At 65.9% G+C, this 18,819-nt stretch overlaps 12 protein-coding genes and 2 non-coding genes across 14 annotated transcripts; 6 read left to right on the top strand and 8 right to left on the bottom strand.

Moving 5' to 3' along the window:
* The first annotated feature begins 353 nt into the window (after window positions 1–353).
* On the top strand, window positions 354–2,075 carry V1510DRAFT_418254 (major facilitator superfamily domain-containing protein). Its single transcript, XM_066934094.1, has one exon. It carries the CDS (start codon window positions 580–582, stop codon window positions 2,011–2,013), a length of 1,434 nt encoding a protein of 477 aa, XP_066788551.1. The 5' UTR covers window positions 354–579; the 3' UTR covers window positions 2,014–2,075.
* Window positions 2,009–3,254, bottom strand: V1510DRAFT_418252 (P-loop containing nucleoside triphosphate hydrolase). Its single transcript, XM_066934093.1, has 4 exons — window positions 3,175–3,254; window positions 3,066–3,144; window positions 2,955–3,034; window positions 2,009–2,923 (listed from the first exon to the last, which is right to left on the bottom strand). The coding sequence occupies exons 1-4, from the start codon at window positions 3,231–3,233 to the stop codon at window positions 2,023–2,025; spliced, it is 1,119 nt and encodes a 372-aa protein (XP_066788550.1). The 5' UTR covers window positions 3,234–3,254; the 3' UTR covers window positions 2,009–2,022.
* A 125-nt stretch (window positions 3,255–3,379) lies between these two features.
* V1510DRAFT_418250 (uncharacterized protein) lies at window positions 3,380–3,989 on the top strand. Its single transcript, XM_066934092.1, has one exon. It carries the CDS (start codon window positions 3,398–3,400, stop codon window positions 3,965–3,967), a length of 570 nt encoding a protein of 189 aa, XP_066788549.1. The 5' UTR covers window positions 3,380–3,397; the 3' UTR covers window positions 3,968–3,989.
* On the bottom strand, window positions 3,965–5,690 carry V1510DRAFT_395592 (Aldehyde/histidinol dehydrogenase). Its single transcript, XM_066931869.1, has 4 exons — window positions 5,487–5,690; window positions 5,006–5,457; window positions 4,746–4,976; window positions 3,965–4,714 (listed from the first exon to the last, which is right to left on the bottom strand). Exons 1-4 carry the CDS (start codon window positions 5,667–5,669, stop codon window positions 3,982–3,984), a joined length of 1,599 nt encoding a protein of 532 aa, XP_066788548.1. The 5' UTR covers window positions 5,670–5,690; the 3' UTR covers window positions 3,965–3,981.
* Window positions 5,691–5,888: 198 nt separating this feature from the next.
* V1510DRAFT_435755 (origin recognition complex subunit 3 N-terminus-domain-containing protein) lies at window positions 5,889–8,323 on the top strand. The gene is made up of 5 exons (XM_066935553.1): window positions 5,889–5,939; window positions 5,969–6,751; window positions 6,781–6,894; window positions 6,926–7,344; window positions 7,375–8,323. The coding sequence occupies exons 1-5, from the start codon at window positions 5,898–5,900 to the stop codon at window positions 8,078–8,080; spliced, it is 2,064 nt and encodes a 687-aa protein (XP_066788547.1). The 5' UTR covers window positions 5,889–5,897; the 3' UTR covers window positions 8,081–8,323.
* V1510DRAFT_418244 (complex 1 protein-domain-containing protein) lies at window positions 8,088–8,877 on the bottom strand. Its single transcript, XM_066934091.1, has one exon. The coding sequence runs from the start codon at window positions 8,481–8,483 to the stop codon at window positions 8,181–8,183; it is 303 nt and encodes a 100-aa protein (XP_066788546.1). The 5' UTR covers window positions 8,484–8,877; the 3' UTR covers window positions 8,088–8,180.
* A 235-nt stretch (window positions 8,878–9,112) lies between these two features.
* V1510DRAFT_418243 (60S ribosomal protein eL33) lies at window positions 9,113–9,992 on the bottom strand. The gene is made up of 4 exons (XM_066934090.1): window positions 9,861–9,992; window positions 9,699–9,776; window positions 9,466–9,574; window positions 9,113–9,401 (listed from the first exon to the last, which is right to left on the bottom strand). The coding sequence occupies exons 1-4, from the start codon at window positions 9,877–9,879 to the stop codon at window positions 9,284–9,286; spliced, it is 324 nt and encodes a 107-aa protein (XP_066788545.1). The 5' UTR covers window positions 9,880–9,992; the 3' UTR covers window positions 9,113–9,283.
* Window positions 9,993–10,657: 665 nt separating this feature from the next.
* Window positions 10,658–11,934, top strand: V1510DRAFT_430671 (Vps51/Vps67-domain-containing protein). The gene is made up of 3 exons (XM_066935383.1): window positions 10,658–11,179; window positions 11,211–11,296; window positions 11,328–11,934. The coding sequence occupies exons 1-3, from the start codon at window positions 10,882–10,884 to the stop codon at window positions 11,691–11,693; spliced, it is 750 nt and encodes a 249-aa protein (XP_066788544.1). The 5' UTR covers window positions 10,658–10,881; the 3' UTR covers window positions 11,694–11,934.
* Window positions 11,711–12,256, bottom strand: V1510DRAFT_407424 (uncharacterized protein; the record flags this gene model as incomplete). Its single annotated transcript, XM_066932409.1, has 1 exon — window positions 11,711–12,256. The coding sequence occupies one exon, from the start codon at window positions 12,254–12,256 to the stop codon at window positions 11,711–11,713; it is 546 nt and encodes a 181-aa protein (XP_066788543.1).
* Window positions 12,257–12,463: 207 nt separating this feature from the next.
* Window positions 12,464–14,015, top strand: V1510DRAFT_430669 (RNA polymerase Rpc34). Its single transcript, XM_066935382.1, has 3 exons — window positions 12,464–12,982; window positions 13,014–13,149; window positions 13,181–14,015. The coding sequence occupies exons 1-3, from the start codon at window positions 12,734–12,736 to the stop codon at window positions 13,972–13,974; spliced, it is 1,179 nt and encodes a 392-aa protein (XP_066788542.1). The 5' UTR covers window positions 12,464–12,733; the 3' UTR covers window positions 13,975–14,015.
* Window positions 14,016–14,066: 51 nt separating this feature from the next.
* V1510DRAFT_426408 (SCO1/SenC-domain-containing protein) lies at window positions 14,067–14,939 on the bottom strand (the record flags this gene model as incomplete). Its single annotated transcript, XM_066935157.1, has 4 exons — window positions 14,067–14,549; window positions 14,581–14,696; window positions 14,729–14,822; window positions 14,856–14,939. The coding sequence occupies 4 exons, from the start codon at window positions 14,937–14,939 to the stop codon at window positions 14,067–14,069; spliced, it is 777 nt and encodes a 258-aa protein (XP_066788541.1).
* Window positions 14,940–15,372: 433 nt separating this feature from the next.
* Window positions 15,373–15,462, bottom strand: V1510DRAFT_t158. The gene has a single exon. It is a non-coding gene; the product is annotated as a tRNA-Phe (tRNA).
* Window positions 15,463–16,188: 726 nt separating this feature from the next.
* Window positions 16,189–16,297, top strand: V1510DRAFT_t160. Its single transcript has one exon. It is a non-coding gene; the product is annotated as a tRNA-Ser (tRNA).
* A 2-nt stretch (window positions 16,298–16,299) lies between these two features.
* Window positions 16,300–17,808, bottom strand: V1510DRAFT_448600 (uncharacterized protein). The gene is made up of 3 exons (XM_066935781.1): window positions 17,566–17,808; window positions 17,165–17,445; window positions 16,300–16,898 (listed from the first exon to the last, which is right to left on the bottom strand). The coding sequence occupies exons 1-3, from the start codon at window positions 17,648–17,650 to the stop codon at window positions 16,431–16,433; spliced, it is 834 nt and encodes a 277-aa protein (XP_066788540.1). The 5' UTR covers window positions 17,651–17,808; the 3' UTR covers window positions 16,300–16,430.
* Window positions 17,809–18,819: the final 1,011 nt, after the last annotated feature.

The raw sequence follows: 18,819 nt of genomic DNA, 5'->3' as shown, positions 1-18,819 counted from the left end.
CGTTGGCAGAGCCGCCCACCGTGCGGCTCATGCCCAGGTTACACCAGCCATGCCTCGGATCCGCTGTGCCACTCAATGCCCGTCTGCCCGAAGGCCACCCGCGGCCAACGCCGCCGGAGGCTCACCAGTGGCGGTGCAGCACCACAGGTGCCTTCGGCATATAGCCGCACGCCGCGGGCCCGTCGCACCCGCCGCTGCGGGTCACCCAAGCGCATGGGCCGCAGGTGACACGAGACACGCCGGCCGCAGGCCGTGCGGCTGACGCGCGCGCACGTCATGCCGCCGCGATCGGCACCGTCCCTGACCCCTGATATCGCGACGGCCGGGTAAGCGCGTATCTTATCGTCCGGCCCACCGTCCCGGCCGCCTCCCCACGCTCTCACCATGGCCGGACAATCGCAGTGGACCGGGCGCGCGGTCGTGGCCGGGCGGTCCGAGGCCGCGCAGATGTTCCTGCTCACGATCTGCGTGGCGGGCCTGCAGTTCACATGGATAAGTGCCCCGGCGCCGGCCGAGCTCTGCTGACCAGCCCACGGAGTCGAACAGTCATACACGAACGTCTACCTGCTCTCGCTCGGCATGTCCAAGCGGCTGCTGTCGTTTGTGTGGATCGCCGGGCCGCTGAGCGGGCTCGTCATGCAGCCGCTCGTGGGCGTGTGGTCCGACAAGTGCACGTCGCGGTACGGCCGCCGCCGGCCGTTCATGGCCCTGGGCTCGGTCGTGGTCGGCCTGTCGCTGCTGCTCATGGCGTGGACGAAGGAGTTCGTGGGCCTGTTCACGCCGGAGGCGTACGTGCCGGCGACGACCATCTTCTTCGCCGTGCTCTCGGTCTTCACGGCCGACTTCTCGGTCTCGGCCATCCAGGCGTGCTGCCGGGCCATCATCGTGGACTCGGTCCCGCGCGCGAAGCAGGAGCTGGCCAACGCGTGGGCCGGGCGCATGGTCGCCGGCGGGCACCTGGCCGGGTACTTCCTCGGCTTCGTGGACCTCGTGCGGTACTTTCCGTACCTCGGCGACACGCAGCTCAAGGTGCTCTGCCTGATCTCGTCGGTCTCGCTCTGGGTCTGCATCGCGGTGACGTGCCTGTGCGTGCAGGAGCGCGTGCTCGTGTACACGCCGTCGGCCGCGTCCGCGCGGTCGATCGCGCGCGACCTGTACAAGACCGGCGCGAACCTGCCGGCGCGCATCAAGCTGATCTTCACGGCCCAGTTCTTCGCCTGGTTCGGGTGGTTCACGTTCCTGTTCTACTCGGCGACGTGGGTCGGCGAGATCTACCTGCGGTACGAGGACGACGGCACGCGCTCGGGCGACCTGGTGGGCGACCTGGGCCGCGTCGGCTCGCGCGCGCTGACCGTGTACTCGACCGTGACGCTGCTGTGCTCGGTCGTGCTGCCGCCGCTGGTGGCGTCGCCCAAGTCGGCGGCGGCGGCGGCGACGTCGACGACGACGACGATCGCCGGGTCGAGCGCGCTGGCGGACGCGCTGCGCACGCGGCGGCCGATGCTGGCGACGATGTGGATCGCCGGGCACGTGGTGTACGCGGCGGCCATGTTCTACACGGCCGCGGTGCACTCGGTGGCGGGCGCGACCGTCGTCGTCGGCGTCTGCGGCTTCTCGTGGGCGCTGCAGTCGTGGGCGCCGTTCTCGCTGCTCGCGGAGGAGATCCGGGCGCTGGACGCGTCGGCCACGCTGTACTCGCCGCTGGAGGACGCGGGCGAGGCCGCGGAGGACGCCGACGTCGAGGCCGCGGACGAGCCGGCCGAGAGCTCCGAGCAGGCCGGCGTGTACCTGGGCCTGCTGAACGTGTCCATCACGGTGCCGCAGTTCCTGTCGACGTTCACGTCGTTCGTGGTGTTCTCGATCCTCGAGCCGCACAAGACGGACGAGTTCGACGGCGACACGGACGGCCCGGACACGATCGGCGTGACCATGCGCCTGGGCGGCCTGCTGGCGCTCGGCGCCGCCTACACCACGTGGCGGCTGCGCGCGAGCTACCTGCGCGAGCTGGCCTGATGTACGTATCTATTTGCTAGCGGGCGTGAGCGCCTCGCGCACACACACCGCGAGATCGAGCAGCACGAGCTCCTCGTCGGCGCCGTCGACGAGCCGCTTGTCGGCCTCGCCCAGCGCGCGCGCGATCTGGTTCTTCTCGGCAGCGGCCAGGCTGTCGCTGAAGATCAGCGCGTCGTGCAGCTGCAGGACGACCTGGCCGGCGCTCCAGCCGTCGAGGACGGCCGCGCCGACGACGGCCTCGAGCGGGCCGGTGCCGCGGCAGGCCGCGACGAGCCCGTCGACGACGGCGGCCGGCACCAGCCCGGCCACGTCCTCGATGTCGGCCACGGTGACCTCGTGCGCGCCCATGGCGACGTCGCCGTCCGCGTCCGCGTCCGCCGCGGTCTCGGCCGCGACGAGCCCGGCCACGCCCTGCAGCAGCGTGATGCCGCGGCGCAGATCGCCCGCGGCCGCGGCCACGACCGCGGCCGCCGCCCCGGCGCCCAGCGGCACGCCCTCCGCGCCGCAGATGTACTCGATGCGCGCGACCGCGTCGCCCGCGTCCAGCGCGCGGAACCGGAACTTGGCGCAGCGCGACGCCAGCGGCGGGATGATCCGCGTCACGTAGTTGCACACGATGCAGAACCGCGTCAGCTTGGTGTACGTCTCCATGGTCCGGCGCAGCGCGCTCTGCGCGTCCGCGGTCAGCGAGTCGGCCTCGTCCAGGATCACGATCTTGAACGGCGGGCACGGGTACGTGTCCTCCGGCCGCGCGGCCGCGGCGCCGGCCTTGCCGAAGAACGCGCCGGCCGGCCGCGCCGGCTTGGAGATCGCCGACCGCGCAAAGTTCTTGACCTTGTCGCGGATGATGCTGATGCCGCGGTCGTCGGACGCGTTGAGCTCGAGCACGCGCGTCTTGGCCAGGTCCGGTCTGGGTCAGCGCGGCCGCGGCGGCCACTCACCCGTAGAGCTCCTTGGCCAGCGCCAGGATCGTCGACGTCTTGCCCGTCCCTGGCGGCCCGTAGAAGAGCATGTGCGGCAGCTGCGGTCAGCGGCGCCGCGCGGCCACTCACGTTGGCGGAGCCCATGGTGCGCTTGAGCACGTTCACGACGTGGTCCTGCGACGACAGCTCGTCGAGCGACTGGGGCCGGCTGCGTCAGCGCGCCCGGCGGCAGACCCACTATTTCTCGACCCACGGCACCGGCCGGTCGGCGGTCCTGGAGGCGGTTTTGGCGCTCATGGCGGCAGACGGGCGGACGGCGGAATGTTTGGTAGACTAGGAGGGGCGCGGCGCGTCGGTATGAGGCGTACGCTACCGCGGGGGCGCGGCGCAAAGTGCGTAAACGCCAGCACGGGACCGCTTTCTGCGCCGCCGCCGCCGCTGCCGCCGCCGCCGTCCGCGCCATGAAGGCTCTCCTCGACAAGAAGCGGCAGGAGTTCGCGCGGCACCTGGTGCGGTCGCTGGACGTCCTGTGCTACGCGCACCTGGTGTACCTGTACCTGATGGACATCTCGCTGCTGCGGCTGGTCATCCGCAGCGTTATACAGCTCAACTACCTGACGCCGAAGCCGTTCGCCATGCGGCAGGCGCGGGCGCCGATCGTGCTGGCGATCGTGGTCGCGACGAACGCGTACTGCGTGCTCGTGCACGCGGTCTCGCGGCTGCCGGTGTCGCGCGAGGCCAACGCGGGCTACGTCCACGGCGGGCTGACGATCGAGTTCGTGGGCCAGCGGCCGCCGACGTGGCGCGTGCAGCTCGTGGCGACCGACGCGATAGTGCTGGGCCTGCAGGTGCTGATGCTGGCCGTGGCCGGCGCCGAGGCCGACGCGGCCGAGCGGCGCCGCGCGGCCGAGCCGGAGCCGGCGGCGCTGGACGCGGCCGAGCGCGGGCTGGGGCCGGACGACGGCGGCCACGGCTTCTCGGGCGAGGTCGTGGCGGCCGCGGTGGGCCTGCGCGACGTGCTGCGGGCGTGATAGACAATGCATTACTACTGGTGCGTGGGCATGGCCGTGGACGCGGTCCGGGCGGCCGGCGCGGCCGGCCGCCACAGCGCCGTGACCGTCTTGAGCTGCGTGTAGAAGTGCAGGCCGGCCTTGCCGTAGAAGTTGAGGTCGCCGAGGATGGACGCCTTGTTGCCGGTGAAGGAGAACATGGGGAGGGGGACCGGGATGGGCACGTTGATGCCGACCTGGCCGGCCTCGATGTCGCGCTGGAACCGCGCGGCGGCGGCGCCGGACTGCGTGAAGATGGCCGCGCCGTTGCCGTACCGGTTGGCGTTGACGAGCGCGATGGCGTCGTCGAGCGAGGGGGCCGCGACGACGCCGAGGACGGGGCCGAAGATCTCGCGCTCGTAGCACTGCATGCCGGGGCGGACGCCGGTGAGCACGGTGGGGCCGACGAAGTTGCCGTGCGGGTACTCGGGGACGACGTAGCCGCGGCCGTCGAGCGCGATCGTGGCGCCCTCGGCCGCGGCGGAGGCGATCAGGCCCTCGATGCGCGCCTTGGCCGCCGGCGACACGACCGGGCCCAGGTCCGCGCCGGGCTCGAACCCGCCCGACACCTTGAGCGCGCGCGCGCGCTCCACGAGCTCCGGCACCCACCCGGCGGCCTCGCCGACGGCCACGACCACCGACAGCGCCATGCAGCGCTGCCCGGCGGCGCCAAACGCCGCGCCCACGATCGCGTTCAGCGCCGCGTCCTTGTCGCAGTCCGGCAGCACGCTTCTGTCAGCCCAGCCGCGCGCCCACTCACATCGCGTGGTTCTTGGCGCCCAGGTTCGCCTGCACGCGCTTGCCGTTCGCCGTCCCGCGCGCGTAGATGTACGCACCGGCCGTGTCCGAGCCCACAAACGAGATCGCGCGGATGCGCGGCTCGTCCAGCAGAAAGTCCACCGTCGGCGCCGCGCCGTGCACCACGTTGACCACGCCGGGCGGCACGCCCGCCTCGGCCGCCAGCTCGGCCAGGATCAGCGCCGCGCCGGGGCTGCGTCAGCGCGCTCGGCGGCCACTTACTCGCGCTCCGACGGCTTGAGCACGATCGTGTTGCCCGTCACGATCGCCGGCGGGATGCACCACAGCGGGATCATCGCCGGGAAGTTGAACGGGCAGATGGCGGCGACGACCCCGAGCGGCTCGCGGTACGACCGCGTCTCCATGTCGGCGGCGACCTCCAGCAGCTCGCCCGTCAGCTGCGACGTCACGCCGCACGCGGTCTCGGCCACCTGCAGCCCGCGCAGCACGTCGCCGCGCGCGTCCTCGAGCGTCTTGCCCTGCTCGAGCGTGATGCAGGCGGCGAGCCGGTCCCAGTCGCGCCGGATGAGCTGCACGAACCGGAACATGATCTGCTGCCGCGTGAGCACCGTGGTCTTGCGCCAGCTGGCGAACGCCCTGGCCGCGGCGTCGACCGCGGCGGTCAGCTCGGCCGGCGTCGACTGGGGGACCCGGGTCACCAGGTTGTTGGTTGCCTGCGTCAGCGCGCTCGCCGGCGACGTACCGGGTCGTGGAGGTCGATCCACGTCGTGGCCGCGCTCTCGACGGGCATGTTGTCCACAAACATCTTGGTCGTCCCGGGGGACTCGATCTTGGCGTGGGTCGTGATGTACGGCCGCACGGCGCGGACGGCACGGCTGGTCAGGCGCACGCGCGCGGCGGGTCGGAGGAGCTGGAGTCGGTTCATTGTTGCTGGGTCCAGCGGCCGCGCGGGGATGTGGGGAAGGCGCGCGGCGACGCCGCGCGCTAGCCGGATCGGGCGCGGAGCGAGCCGCACGCGGTGCGGCTCGGGCCGGCGGCCGCGCCGCACCGCGTGCGGCGCGGTGAGCCGCGCGCCGTGCGGCGCGGCCCCTGAGGCGCGCGCTTACCCGCCCGACACCTCTTCCCGCGCGCCGCCGCACGCGCAACGCCAACCATGAAACGCGCCGAGGAAGACGTCGACCGCGACACGCTCAAGGTACGCGCGCGCAGGCCGCGCTGACGCAGACATGCTACTTCGTCCCCCGCAAGCGGCGGCGCGCGCACGCGCACCCCTTCGTGCCGCTGTCCGAGTCCGTCCCCGAGGCGGCCGAGCACGTCGCCCTCCGGTGGGAGGCCTACCAGGCCGTCTACGGCGCCACCAAGGCCAAGCTCGAGGCGGTCGTGCGTGAGTCCAGCCAGGCCACGATGGACTCGGTGTCGCAGTACATCTCGGAGGTCACGCCGTACAGCCACGAGTCCGGGCGCATGCATCTCGGCATGGTCGTGGCCGGGTCCAACATCGCCGACCACGCGCGGCTGTTCTCCGCGCTGATCGCGCGGCTGGACGCCGACCACGCGACGGTGTCGCTGTCGAGCAAGGACGGGTCGACGCTGCGCATGTTCCTCAAGGGCATCATCCTGCAGGTCATCAAGACGTACAAGGACTTTGCGCTCGAGGACGGCGACGAGAACGTGATCGTGACCAACTCGCGCGGGACCGTCAAGAACGACCGGCGCGCGAACTACGACTTCAGCGTGCTCGAGGACTGGACGCTGCGGCTGGCCAAGCCGCGCAAGATCGTGATTGTCGTGCAGGACGCGGACTCGTTCGACGCCGACATCCTGGCCGAGCTGATCCGGGTCCTGCACGCGTACTCGGACCGGATCCCGTTCGTGCTGCTGCTGGGCGTGGCGACGATGCTGACGATCTTCAACGCGAAGCTGCCCAAGAGCGTGCTGCGGCTGGTCGAGGTGCGCCGGTTCGACATCGTGCGCGTGGACAGCAGCGTGTCGCGGCTGGTGGACAAGGTGAGTGGCCGCCGGGCGCGCTGACCCAGGTCATCCTGGCCGACGACACCGCGTTCACGCTGGGCCCGGACATGGCCCGGCTGCTGTACGGCCGGTTCGTGAACTGCACCAAGAGCCTGACGACGTACACGTCGGCCGTGCACGTGAGTGCCCGCGCGGCCGCGCTGACCGCAGTACGCGCACATGGTGCACTTCTACTCGAACCCGCTCGCGCTCGTGCTGCACCCCGACACAGACCGCGTCCGCGGCGCGCTGACGCCGGCGCACTACCGCGCGCTGCGCATGCAGCCGTCGTTCATGTACTACGTGTCGTCCGTGCTCAAGCACGAGCCGGCGCGGGCGGCCGACCTCGTGCCGCGGCTGCTCGAGCACGACGCCGAGGTGTTCCAGCTGCTGGCGTCGTCGCGCGCGCAGCTCGGCAAGCTGCTGGGCAACGTCAAGGCCGTCCTGCGGCTGCTGGAGATCATCGCCCGCGCCGACACCTACTGGACGACGCTGTCGGGCACCAAGTCCAAGATCGAGCTCTTCTCGGACGTCATGACGGCCGCCTTTGTCGACTCGCAGTTCTACCGCGAGATCCCGAGCCTGCTGCAGTACGTGGGCGCGCGGCACCGCTGACCCAGGAACCTGAGCGCCGCCGCCGCCGACAAGTTTGTCGACGACGTCCTCGCCGTCTTCGAGGAGACCTCCGAGCTGCACCAGATGGCGCTGGCGTGGCGCGCGCCGGACCCCGCGCCGCGCCGGGGCGACGCCGCGCGGCCGCCGCTGAGCCGCACCATCTCCGCCGCGGTCGAGGCGTTTCTCAAGGCCTCCATCCGCTCGTACCGCAACGTGCCCTTCCACGAGCTCTTCCTGTTTGACCGGACCGAGCTCTACGAGCGCGCGTTCACCACCTACAGCCGCGCGGCCGTCGAGAGCGCGCTCAACAAGCCGCACGAGTACCTCGGGCCGATCGCGGTGCCGGACGGCGAGCCCGACCGCATCGCCCGCCAGCAGCCGCTGCTGGCCATCGCCTACAGCCTCTACCGCGAGTCCGGCACGATGATCAACGTCTACGACTTTTGGCGCGCGTTCCACCAGTCGCTGCACGGCGGCGCCGTGCTGCAGGCGGTCGACCCGAACCGCGAGGGCGCGCAGGCCGCGTCCGACGACGCCGCACGCGATGCGGCTGAAAAGAAGTCGCTCGCCTGGTTCTACAACGCCATCGCCGAGCTCAAGTTCCTCGGCTTTGTCAAGGGCACCGTCACCCGCCGTGGCGGCGGCCACCGCCACGGCAAGGAGAGCGTCTCGGTCGCGGTGCTGCAGAAACTCGCGTGGGAGGGCCTGTGACCCCGGGTCGTGGAGAGATGTTGTTATGTACATCGTATATACTAAATATACTGCTGCAACCGCGCCAGCGTAGATGAGAGATCCGTCCCGAATGCAATGCCTAGGGCGAGCCGAGCTTGCCGGTGTCGGCCTTGAGCAGCTTGGTCGGCGACTGCGCCTCCACCACGAGCTTGTCGAACGTGTACATCTGGCTAATCTGCGTCTGCCGTCTCAGCATCACCAGCTCGTTCTCGGCCTTGGTCAGCAGCTGCTGCAGCGTCTTCGGATCGGTCTCGGTGCGGTGCTCCCGGAAAGCATCCTTTGTCCGACGCAGGGCATACATGCGGAAGTTGTACGAGCTGAATTGCGCCGACGCCCGCAGGAGCGAGCGGTACAGCGATCGGGCGACCTCGCCGGTTGACATGGCGTCTGGCTGGGGCGTGTGCGCGCGGCCGAGCGACGGGGATCTCGTGAAATGGCTGGAGGCCGGGGCGAGAAATTTTTCGCAAAGCCCGGTGTGATGGCTCTCGGACGGGTATCACGGAGTGTGCTGCTGGGGCTCGTCCAGAGATCCGTTCGCAAGTTCGATCGATTCCGATGCTGGCTCGTCGATTACAGGCCGGGAGGGATAGGTGGAGGGAGCCGGGTCTTAACAATCAGATATGCTTGAGGCCAGCGGCGAGCAAGGTTTGGTAGAGTGTGCATGGGTGCGTAAATTCGTGCGACTTGCGGCATATACGCGCAACTCCGCGCCGTGCTGCCGGCGTCGACGAAACCACCCATAAAGCCCTTAAATCCGAGCGGCCGTACTGCCGGCGGCCGGGCGCCGGCAGGCGGGCGCCGGCAGGCGCGCAAGCACACGGGCGTACGTTGCCGGAGGCCGGGGGCGGCGCGTTCTGCAGCCGGCGACCGGGCCATGGGCCGCATTAGGCTCGCACGATGAGCACCAGCACAGACGACTTGGCCAGATAGGCGTACGTGCAGCACCGGCGAACAGCGGCACAAATCGCTACATTTCCGGCAGTGTCGGTGCGGCGCGATCTGCGCCAGCAGTCAAGCTGTTGTCATATGTTACATTAAATTATGAATGCTATATACAAACATATGCATAAGCAAGCATTCCGTCTGATGAGCGCATGTAGTCAAAAACTTATCCTACAATTTTTATTGCCTGATATAAGTCTAGCTACATCATTTTTCCCATCCGAGTTTGCTTTTGATAATTTAGATGTTCGAAGGGTACAGCATGATACGGACAGACGCACCAAAGGTCTTGGGGGGGAGGTTGGAGCGGAAGTTGGCACGGACAACGCCAGAGTTGCCGTGGGTGCGGGTGACCTTGCTAGGACGAGTCAGCGACGGTTGCGACGCGGGACTGGCGGACCAGTCGATCCAGCAGTACTTACCCCCAGATGACACGGATCTTCGAGCCCTTAATCTCCTTCTTGGCACGGTAGACGTAGGCGATTCTCTTGCCGAGGTAGAACTGAGCGTCCTTGGGAGCGGTGACACCCTCTGGTGGCTGTTAGCAGAGTCCAACGGCGCGTGCCGGCGACGGCGGCGACGGCGGCGGCGGAGCGGGATCGTTGCCCGGGCCGGTGCCGATCGCCGTCGTGCCGTCGCGGTGATCGCAACATACCAATCTGGATCAGCGAGGTGCCGGGGTGCGAGTTGCGCTTTCCACGCTGGTGGCAGAGGTGCTTGCCCTTAACGTAAACTAGACAGGTCAGTAACGGTCGTGGGCGGGCGCCGGTCAGAGCGCTGTGCGCTGCGGCCCGGGCGCTTCACTCGTTGCACATACGTCTGTGAGTCTCCGGCATTGTGGATGTGTGGTAATTCTATAAGTTGAGAAAATAGAATATGATATGGATAGAAGAAGGAAACAAAAAGAAAGCAACAAGTCCAGCTAGTCAATTGTCACCACAGCCTGCAGTGTAGAGCGCTCATGCGATGGTCTGGCGAGATGCAGTGTGTACATACGGTGCGAGCGCGCTGGGACTTGTGACTGCCTAGCAAAGTTACCCGGAGTTAGGGCTGAGCCCTAAGCTCTGCCGCTCCCGCCGGCGCCAGGCACGGTAGCGCCGGGTGAAAAAGTTTTCACGCTACAGTAGGGTTTTAGGGTTTACTATGGCGCCAACCTCGGGGCGTCCGCGGCCTATATAAGGACAGCCTCGCTCCAAGCTTTCTTTTCTTCGTCGACGTACTTCAGTAAGTGCCCCCCCCCTAGCAGTCGCACGCCGCGCTCCGGGCCCGTCCTCGGCGGGCCTTCGCCGGCGTGCATGCGCCCTTGGATCAGTGCTAACGCCCTCCGCAGTAGGATCATTTCTATAGGTCACGTCTTTCTTTGAATTTTTCAAAGAAGCCATTGAATCCAACTTGGTTGATGAGTGATGGCCTTCATGTCCTAGAGTGAGGTTTCTTTACAGCACATTGTTTGGACTTGTTCCTTACCTTGTGTGTTTTTGCATTTTGCTGGCTTGCCAGTAGATGTAGAACTAGTTCGATGATCTCGACCCTTGCGCGTGTACCTCTCCGGAGGGGACGCCTTGGGTGGACATGAAAGGTAGTCTGACAAGCTTGCGATCGGTGTTTATTTAGATTTAATGCATGCATTTAAAGATGATATCATTGCGTAGCCGTAGCCCTGTCCACGTGACGTTTTGATTCTGCCGTGCGGCGCCGCACGTGTTGCGGTTGCGACGTCAGTGTTACCCGGGCGTGCGGCCGCGATACGCACCCCGAGCCCCGGTCACAGCGGCGTCCTGGTCGCAAGCGAACGCAGGCAATTCCCCCGACCGAGGTCTGTCTGGCGTCCGAACAGCATGTCTTTGAGCTCGACGCCGGCCACGTCGGGCGCGACAACGCCCCGGGTCTCGATCGACTCGTCTGCCGGATCGCGGACGCACGGCGCCAGCACGCCCAAGGCCCGGCAGGCGTCGTCCGCCGCGCGGCGCAACGCCCTGCGCGAGTTCTACAGCATCGGCCAGGACAAGTACACGGCCGGCGTGACGCGCACGGAGGTCGACCGGGCCGACTTTGACGCCCAGGCGTACCTGAGCAAGATCATCAAGGACAGCGGCGCACGCGAGCTGCTGGGCACCGAGAGCACGCTCCTGCACGGTACGGGCGCGCGCGGCCGGGCTGACGGCAGAAATCCGCACGCTGGAGGCCGAGGGCAAGGCGCTGGTGTACGACAACTACAACAAGCTGATCTCGGCCACCGAGACAATCAAATCGGTAGGTGGGCGCGCGGCCGGGCTGACGGCAGATGCGTGGCAGCATGGACCCGCTCCAGCCCACGACGTCGGCGCTCGAGCCCGCGGTGGCGCACATCGCCGAGGTCTCGACCGCGCTGATCTCGACGCTGTCCGAGCGGCGGCGCGACTCGGGCGCAGACGCGCCCCTGTCCGGCAAGCGCGCGGCCATTGTCCGGTACATGCTCGAGGCCCCCGGCGAGCTGCGCCGCCTGGTCGCCGCCGGCGAGCGCGCCGAGGCCCTCGAGCGCTGGCGCGAGCTCGACCCGCTGCTGGCCAAGTGGGCCGCCGTCGGCGGCGTCGCCGAGGTCCGCCAGGAGTGCATCGAGTCTATTGGAACAGCGCCGGCCGCGGAGCCGGCGGCGGCAGCGCCGCAGTAGCATACATACAGTTAGATTCAGTTGTTACAGATCATGTAGTGCTTGAACTTGTCCGGCAGCAGGCACATCAGGCCCTGCATCATCTGCTTGAGCGACCGGCGCGAGGTGGTACTGGCGTGCTGCGGCACGCCCACGATGCCCGCGCGCTTGAGCTGCGACTCGATCGCCTGCAGCTTCTGGCGGTGGGTCTCGCGGTGTGCGTCCTGCCGCGCGGCGACCTCGTCGAAGCTGTCGAGCTCGTCCAGGTCGCCGGCGCCCCAGCGCTGCTGCTGCGGGTGCCGGAACACCATCTGCCGGCACGGCGCGTGGTCCAGCGCCTGCCGGTCGCCGCCCGCAAAGTAGTCGTCGTCGTAGAGCTCGCCCGCGTCGGCGTCCTCGCCGTCCGACGGCCGCTCGCACTTCTGGGTTTGGTCGCTCGGCTTGTCGTCCTCGGGCACGACCAGCAGCAGGCCGTCCGCCGGCGCCGCGGCGCCGGCCGCCACCGCCGTCGGCACGACAATCGGCGCCGCCGACACCGCGCCGGCCGCCGCCGCGGTCACCGCCACAGCCCACATCAGACGCATGTTATTCGGATTCAGAGCCTCGACTCGGGTGCAGGCCACCTCGACCGCCTCGACCTTATATGTGCTGCCGGCGCCGCGTTTGCAATTTGACCGCCCAGGCGCTCTTTGTACGGCAGCCGAGACGGCCCCTGGCGGCCGCCCCACAGGCCTCTCGCGTGCGATCTGGACCGGCGCGTTTCGATAGTGCCCGAGGCCGCCGGCGAGGGCTTATTTACAACGCCGCGCTTTGACCGCAAACTCCCAACAGGGTAGCCTAACCTTGGGCAAAGTTGCTCACCGCAAAAAATCAGCGCGAAAAAAAAAACCCGCAGACAGCGCAGCGCAAAACGGCAGCAGCACAGCGACGGCAGGACCAGAGCGGCCGCGGCGGCACAGAGAGCAAGAAGCGCACGTGAAGTTGCGCTCGGACCGGAAGCGCGCGAAGGATCGGCGCAGCGGCGACGCAGGCGGCCGATTGGCGGAAGCGCAGCACACACGATGCCGCCGGTGCGCTCGCGGGCGGCGGCGCCCAAGGCCGAGCCGTACCCGCTCGAGGAAGAGCCGGTTCTGGCCGGCGAGACGTCGCACCTGCTCGAGGCGCTGAGCCGGGACGCGCGCAAGATGTACCACAAGATGACGTCGGCGCAGGAGCCGGGCTACGTCTACACGCAGACGGAGCTGACGGGGCTGGTCGGGATCGACGACCCGCTCAAGCTGATGGGCCTGATCCAGGAGATCATGAACATGGTACGTGGGCGCGCGGGCGCGCTGACGCCAGGGCCTGGTCAAGATGCTCAAGCAGGGCGACGACCTGTGCTACCAGGCGATCCACAAGTCCGAGGCCGAGAAGATCCAGTCGATGGGCAAGGACGAGGCCATGGTGTACTCGTACATCGAGGCGTCGGGCGCGGAAGGTACGGTGCGGCGGGGGCGCGCTGACGGCAGGCATCTGGACCAAGACGATCAAGGCCAAGACGAACCTGCACCAGACGGTCGTGCAGCGGTGCCTGAAGATGCTCGAGGGCAAGCGGTACATCAAGAGCGTCAAGTCGGTCAAGAACCCGACGCGCAAGATCTACATGCTGGCGTCGATCCAGCCGTCGGCCGAGGTCACGGGCGGGCCGTGGTTCACCGACAACCAGCTCGACACCGAGTTCATCTCGAGCCTGCTGACGATCATCTTCCGGTACATTGCGAGCGAGTCGTCGCCGTCGGCGGACGAGCAGGACGAGGTGCTGCGGCGGCAGCAGGACGCGCTCAAGAAGGCGCGCAAGTCGCAGGCCAAGAAGGCCGGCAAGAAGAAGCACAAGGCCGAGGAGGCGCCCGTGGTCGGCCCCGTGGTCGACAAGGTCCGGCCGGAGGACGTCGTGTACGACCAGGTCTCGTTCACGACCGCCTACAAGACGTATCCCACGCTCGACAACGTGCAGGAGTTCGTCCAGACCTCGGGCATCACCACGGTCGACCTGGCCCGCGCCGACATCAAGGCGCTCTGCGACGTCCTCGTCTACGACGGCAAGGTCGAGTCGCTCGACGAGGGCTTCTCGTTCCGCGCGATCAAGTCTGCCGTCGACGACGCCGAGACCGCGTCGACCGTGGCCGACACGGCCGCCGTCATCCAGCCCGGCGGCCTCAGCGAGGCCGCCTGCGGCTCGTGCCCGGTGTTCAAGCTGTGCAAGCCCCAGGGCCCCGTCAACGCCGAGGAGTGCGTCTACCTCGAGCAGTGGCTCGCACAGTAGCCCATTTTGTATAGAGAATAAAAGTTACGAGTTTGGATGTACAGTGACTAATTACACCGTGCCGGTGCCTGCTCACCGGCACGCCTGCGCGTCTAGAAGATGCCCAGGAACTTGGACGACTTGCCCTTGCGCGCAGCCTCCTCCTCGGCCAGCCGCTCGGCCTCGGGCCGCCACTCGAGGATGTGCATCTTGACCTTCTTGATGGCCTCGTCCGGCGTGTAGTTCCGGCCGAGCGCGTCGATGAACACGCCCTCCTTGTCCATCAGGTAGTAGAAGATCGAGTGGTCGACCAGGTAGTCCTGGCCGGGCTGCACCTCCGGCGGCGTCGAGAAGTAGACCCGGAACGTCTTGCACATGGCCTTGATCTGGTCGTACGTGCCCGTCAGGCCGATGAACTTCGGGTGGAAGTCCTCCAGATACCGCTTGATGACCTCGGGCGAGTCGCGCGCGGGGTCGCACGTGATGAAGATCGGCTGTATGTCGAACCCGTCTTTCTCGAGGCTGTCCGTGATCTTGGCCATCTTGTCGAGCTCGTCGGGGCAGATGTCGGGGCAGAGCGTGAAGCCAAAGTAGATCTGCCGTCAGCGACGCCGGCGGAGCACTTACCAGACTGAACTTGCCGACCAGGTCTTCATCTGTGAACTCGACGCCGTTGTGGTCCACGAGCTGGAACGGGCCGCCAATCAGCGCCTTGCCGTAGCCCTTGTTCTGCTCGGTTTGGCCTGTCGTCAGTGCCGGTAGCCGCCGGACTTACGCATCAGCTCCGCGCGCTCCTTCTCCTTGCGGAACACGATCGTGATGGTGATTCCGGTCACCACAAACACGAGCGCAGCCTTCCAGTTGAACACCTGCGGTCAGCGAACGTCTGCCGATTGACCTACTCCGATCAGCGCTTTGCGGCGCTGCTTGCCGGGCGAGATTGAGCCGACCGTGACGCGGCTTAGTGGCCGCCGCCGACCGGCCATCTTCTGTTTGTAGTCGTCGAGGCCGTCGATGTCGCTCGGCGGCTTTTCGTTGCGCACAACGCGCGACGTCGATAGGAACATGGCGCGGACGCCAGATCGCTCGAGCGAGCGCGCAAACGCGCCGGCGGGCGAGGCCACCAGGCAACGGCCGAGGCCGGCCGTGCTGTAGCTGCGCGAGACGTTCAGAGATCGAAGCGCCGGCTTGATCACAAACGCGCGGCCGAGCGCGGGAGACAGCGTCGTCGGCGCCAGAATGCGTGCGGACGGAAACATCTTAGGTTGGATGGCACGATCGAGAGGCGTGCTGGTCCAGGCAAGGGTCGTGGTCCAGGCAATGCGGCGATGTAATGAACGAACGAAAAAATCAGGTCGCCGAACGTCACCGCAGGGTTAGTGAATTACAAAGCGAGGCGAGCAAATAAAAAAAAAAGTATGCGATGACTGTGGATTGAACACAGGACCTTCAGATAACTTGACTGAAAATCACTTCAGTCTGACGCTCTCCCAACTGAGCTATCACCGCATCACTGAAAACTATAGCTGTTTATGCATATTTGACACACCCGCGGACGCTACTTTCCATGCTTAGCCGAAACCGTCGCAACGGCCGCGGCGCAAGCGCCGCACTAGCTGCGGCTCTAGAGTACGTACGCGTACGCCAGTACCGGGCGTCTATGCACTGCCACTGGGCAAGTCCTCAAAAGTCTCCGAGCTGAATCCCGGAAAGCCGAAGCGTACGATCCACTTCGGTAAGCTAAGGCAGCCTAGACATCGCCTCTCGGGGCCCAAGAACTAGGAAGCGCGGTGCGCAGAAATATTCTGGGGTGATGCGCGAGTTTCCGCGGCTTTCACCGAGACCGCAACTGGGCAGATCCCACTCGTGATTTACTCCACCCGCCTACCGGTGGCGACTTGGCAACCAGCTACCGCACTATAGCCCACAAGATAGCAACAAGGTTGGCCCGGCGACGGTAACGAGGATTACGACGTCACTACGGTAGCCGGGTCTTGTCCTAAAAATACGTAGTGGACGGTAAATAGGCGACCTGCGTCACGGTGGGATATGGCACCCGCTGTGGCGCGGGTCGACGCTTGGCCTGCGGCAAAGCAGGCAGTGCCTGCCCGGTTCCGCCACGCCCAGCCTGCAGGCACGCGCGGCCGAGGGCTGCCTGAAGGCGGGGAATTGGCGCGTAAGGCGCATGCCGCAGAGAGAAGATAGGTGCAAGCGCCGTCGTTGTTACTATAATATGACAGGCTGTCCGAGTGGTTAAGGAGTTTGACTTGAATTGGCGATTATCGTTAAGATTTGAGTTATCAAATGCGGTTTCCGCGCGTAGGTTCGAATCCTGCGCCTGTCGTTTTTTCATTTTTAAGATTCAAAGCGTACCTTCGTTGTTTGTTTTGTTTTGGGTTTAAGGAATTTGCTTGTTCCCGCTAGTGATCAGTACATATACAATGGCTGCATCGGCTCGCATGTACGCAAGGAAGCAGCTAGGCGCAGTAGTGCATAGCTGGGCTGTATGGAAGGACTACTGGTAATTTAACAGTGGCTGTTTCGAGTCTGGCAGAGGACCATTGGCCGCCAGTGGTCGAGCGTGTTGCGTTACCACTAAGCGCGCTGACGTTAACCGCTGGCCGATCATTTTTTTTGGGCGCGCGGGCGTCAAAAGTGGGTAAGCCGCTTGGAAAGCCACGGCGTCGCTTGTCCGCGGCCGGCACACCACAGCGGACGTGCCGGCTGCCGGCATGCGTCCTGGCTGCCGCGGTCCGACAAACCGGGATTCGGACTCGCCGGTAACGGCCTGTTGGTAACTCGGTTTCGTAGGGCGTGCTGTTGAGACCGTGCTGCAGCAGGCTCCATACTGACTGGCCTGAAGCAGCTACGCGAAGGGGGCCGACGGCTGTTCGCACGGCATAAGACTGGCCCAGCGCGATGGGACGCGACCTGTGACGCTTCCTCTGTGCCGCCGAGGTTACGACTCTAGTCGGCTGCACACTGCCCTCTACGCGTACCACCCCGCTATACCCACTCCATAGGCGCACGCGTCTGCAGATGCCGCCCTGATGCGTGATGGCCATGGATGCGAGCGCATAGGCCGACTCGGTGACAGGCGAACAGACACTAGGCAGGTGTGGGCGCGCCGGCAACTGTATCGGCATAAGAGTTGCTGCAGACTAGCGCGCTTTCTTTGCGCTAGTGTACCGCACACTGGCTGTACCGTTACCCGCAGGTCGCGACCGCGTGAATCACCGCCGGCTGTGATTGCGGCGGCCTCATCGGTTGTAGCGGTCTTACTGCTATGGGTGGGGCCCATTCGCACCGCTTTCCATGCGGACGTTACCTCGTAGCATGCATGCCCAGTGGCTGGACCAGCCAGCGACGCGGGCGCTGAGGCCCGTATATCGGGCGGTCGTCCAGGGACGGTCCGCGCTATGCTGCAGGCAGCGCGCATGCTGTGCAGCAGGCTCCAGGTAATCAGTCCAGGCTTGGCACTACCAGCGGACCCTACTTGGGGGTGCTAGTCGAACTTCCTTGTTAAGAAATGGCGCTAGCCAAAAAGAGCAAGCACGCGCTGTCCTAGCTGTCCTCATTTTCCGTGGCTCCGGGTGTCTCGCGAACGCTTACCTGCGTGCCGACGCTCCCTGCCGACATGGTAGTCAATCTCGTCTTGTCTAAGCGCTAATCGCCAGCGCAGCCATGCCGCGGCCATCTTTTGTCTGCACCTTGGTCTGGATAGTCCCAATCCCAGTCACACCCGGCGCCACCGGCGGCTACTTCCAGCGATCGACGTCTATCCCGAAGGTCGTAGGCCGCGATACAGACACGCTCGTATTAGACGAGAGCATGTCGCACAGAGCTAGCTTGGTGTAGCTAGTCGATAGCGATTCCAGCAGAATCTTAATTTTGAGCTGCCGTACCGCAGCCTTGCCTATATTGGCGCCACCTTTCACCGATTACCTTTTTTGCAGCATGTGCGCACTGTGTTCAGAGGAGCAACATCCCAAAACGTGCTAGCTAATTAACAACTAAAAATTTATGCACTTTTAGGTGTGTATATACCATCCAGTATCGCAAGACGTGGTGTATAACTCTGGCCGCAGCCGTCGTCGCCTGTAGCCTGTCAGATTTTTTTCTTCACGGAGCGCGGCATAGACGTTGCCCAGCGAAGCTCAGCAGTCGGATAGCTTAGGTCATCGCTGTTGCTACCGCGCGTGTCGGCTTTGAGACAACAGACCAGCACTCAACCACAGCCCGGTCCGGTTTGGCTTCTGAACAACAAGCCAAAGTCCGACGGCCGTCCTACGAGATCCAGCACCATGCCGCTTCTCCTGCCTGTTCGCGGCCTGCGGCACGTCGTGCTGCTCGCGCTTTTTACCGTCGTCCTGCTGTCGTTTATGTTTTCGCGACTGGACCTGCCCGTGACGACTTCCTCTTACGACACCAACCTGCAGTCGTTTGGATTTGGGCGGTCGAGTGGAATCGATCAGCAGCAGCACGCTGCGCACCCGCATCTGCCTGATCAGAAGCAGGCCGACCTGGAGGTGCAATTGGAGGCCGTGGCCGCCGAGCGTGTTGGCAAGACTGATGTCGAGCGCCCGAAAGCGGTCCCGGCGGCCAATAAGGCGGGTACTGCGACGACCCTGACTCGTGTGGTGAAGGGCGACGCGACCGCGGCCCCTGCCGCGAAGCCGTACGCGAAGATCGATGATTCTGCGGCTGCCAAGAAGCCTGCGTACGGCGCAAAGTCAGACCGGCTGCCAGTCAAGGACGCTGTTGCCGGTTACGGATCAACTTCGAAGGACAAGTCGAAGGCCGGATCGTACGCGGACAAGCCAGCGGCGGCGAAGCCTGCTGCAGCGAAGCCTGCTGCTGCAAAGC

Source organism: Dipodascopsis tothii (genome assembly GCF_038497935.1).
Source record: "Dipodascopsis tothii strain CBS 759.85 unplaced genomic scaffold V1510scaffold_18, whole genome shotgun sequence".
NCBI lineage: Eukaryota > Fungi > Ascomycota > Lipomycetes > Lipomycetales > Lipomycetaceae > Neoaidaea > Neoaidaea tothii.
This window is presented reverse-complemented; position numbering and strand designations above follow the sequence as displayed.

What these genes read in the sequence shown, in the direction of transcription:
- V1510DRAFT_418254 (XM_066934094.1), top strand. Translation starts at nt 580, where the DNA reads ATGTCCAAGCGGCTGCTGTCGTTTGTGTGGATCGCCGGGCCGCTGAGC.
- V1510DRAFT_418252 (XM_066934093.1), bottom strand. Translation starts at nt 3,233, where the DNA reads ATGAGCGCCAAAACCGCCTCCAGGACCGCCGACCGGCCGGTGCCGTGG. An exon ending in GTGCCGTGGGTCGAGAAATA is followed by an intron (nt 3,145 to 3,174) that starts GTGGGTCTGCCG and finishes GCGCTGACGCAG; the next exon opens with CCGGCCCCAGTCGCTCGACG. An exon ending in GCACCATGGGCTCCGCCAAC is followed by an intron (nt 3,035 to 3,065) that starts GTGAGTGGCCGC and finishes CGCTGACCGCAG; the next exon opens with CTGCCGCACATGCTCTTCTA.
- V1510DRAFT_418250 (XM_066934092.1), top strand. Translation starts at nt 3,398, where the DNA reads ATGAAGGCTCTCCTCGACAAGAAGCGGCAGGAGTTCGCGCGGCACCTG.
- V1510DRAFT_395592 (XM_066931869.1), bottom strand. Translation starts at nt 5,669, where the DNA reads ATGAACCGACTCCAGCTCCTCCGACCCGCCGCGCGCGTGCGCCTGACC. An exon ending in GGATCGACCTCCACGACCCG is followed by an intron (nt 5,458 to 5,486) that starts GTACGTCGCCGG and finishes GCGCTGACGCAG; the next exon opens with GCAACCAACAACCTGGTGAC. An exon ending in CTCAAGCCGTCGGAGCGCGA is followed by an intron (nt 4,977 to 5,005) that starts GTAAGTGGCCGC and finishes GCGCTGACGCAG; the next exon opens with CCCCGGCGCGGCGCTGATCC.
- V1510DRAFT_435755 (XM_066935553.1), top strand. Translation starts at nt 5,898, where the DNA reads ATGAAACGCGCCGAGGAAGACGTCGACCGCGACACGCTCAAG. An exon ending in CGTACACGTCGGCCGTGCAC is followed by an intron (nt 6,895 to 6,925) that starts GTGAGTGCCCGC and finishes CGCTGACCGCAG; the next exon opens with TACGCGCACATGGTGCACTT. An exon ending in GAGATCCCGAGCCTGCTGCA is followed by an intron (nt 7,345 to 7,374) that starts GTACGTGGGCGC and finishes CCGCTGACCCAG; the next exon opens with GAACCTGAGCGCCGCCGCCG.
- V1510DRAFT_418244 (XM_066934091.1), bottom strand. Translation starts at nt 8,483, where the DNA reads ATGTCAACCGGCGAGGTCGCCCGATCGCTGTACCGCTCGCTCCTGCGG.
- V1510DRAFT_418243 (XM_066934090.1), bottom strand. An exon ending in CACCTCGCTGATCCAGATTG is followed by an intron (nt 9,575 to 9,698) that starts GTATGTTGCGAT and finishes AACAGCCACCAG; the next exon opens with AGGGTGTCACCGCTCCCAAG. An exon ending in AAGATCCGTGTCATCTGGGG is followed by an intron (nt 9,402 to 9,465) that starts GTAAGTACTGCT and finishes GACTCGTCCTAG; the next exon opens with CAAGGTCACCCGCACCCACG.
- V1510DRAFT_430671 (XM_066935383.1), top strand. Translation starts at nt 10,882, where the DNA reads ATGTCTTTGAGCTCGACGCCGGCCACGTCGGGCGCGACAACGCCCCGG. An exon ending in CGAGAGCACGCTCCTGCACG is followed by an intron (nt 11,180 to 11,210) that starts GTACGGGCGCGC and finishes GGCTGACGGCAG; the next exon opens with AAATCCGCACGCTGGAGGCC. An exon ending in CCACCGAGACAATCAAATCG is followed by an intron (nt 11,297 to 11,327) that starts GTAGGTGGGCGC and finishes GGCTGACGGCAG; the next exon opens with ATGCGTGGCAGCATGGACCC.
- V1510DRAFT_430669 (XM_066935382.1), top strand. Translation starts at nt 12,734, where the DNA reads ATGCCGCCGGTGCGCTCGCGGGCGGCGGCGCCCAAGGCCGAGCCGTAC. An exon ending in TCCAGGAGATCATGAACATG is followed by an intron (nt 12,983 to 13,013) that starts GTACGTGGGCGC and finishes CGCTGACGCCAG; the next exon opens with GGCCTGGTCAAGATGCTCAA. An exon ending in CGAGGCGTCGGGCGCGGAAG is followed by an intron (nt 13,150 to 13,180) that starts GTACGGTGCGGC and finishes CGCTGACGGCAG; the next exon opens with GCATCTGGACCAAGACGATC.
- V1510DRAFT_448600 (XM_066935781.1), bottom strand. Translation starts at nt 17,650, where the DNA reads ATGGCCGCGGCATGGCTGCGCTGGCGATTAGCGCTTAGACAAGACGAG. An exon ending in CAGGGAGCGTCGGCACGCAG is followed by an intron (nt 17,446 to 17,565) that starts GTAAGCGTTCGC and finishes ACCCCCAAGTAG; the next exon opens with GGTCCGCTGGTAGTGCCAAG. An exon ending in CACGCGGTCGCGACCTGCGG is followed by an intron (nt 16,899 to 17,164) that starts GTAACGGTACAG and finishes TCGGCGGCACAG; the next exon opens with AGGAAGCGTCACAGGTCGCG.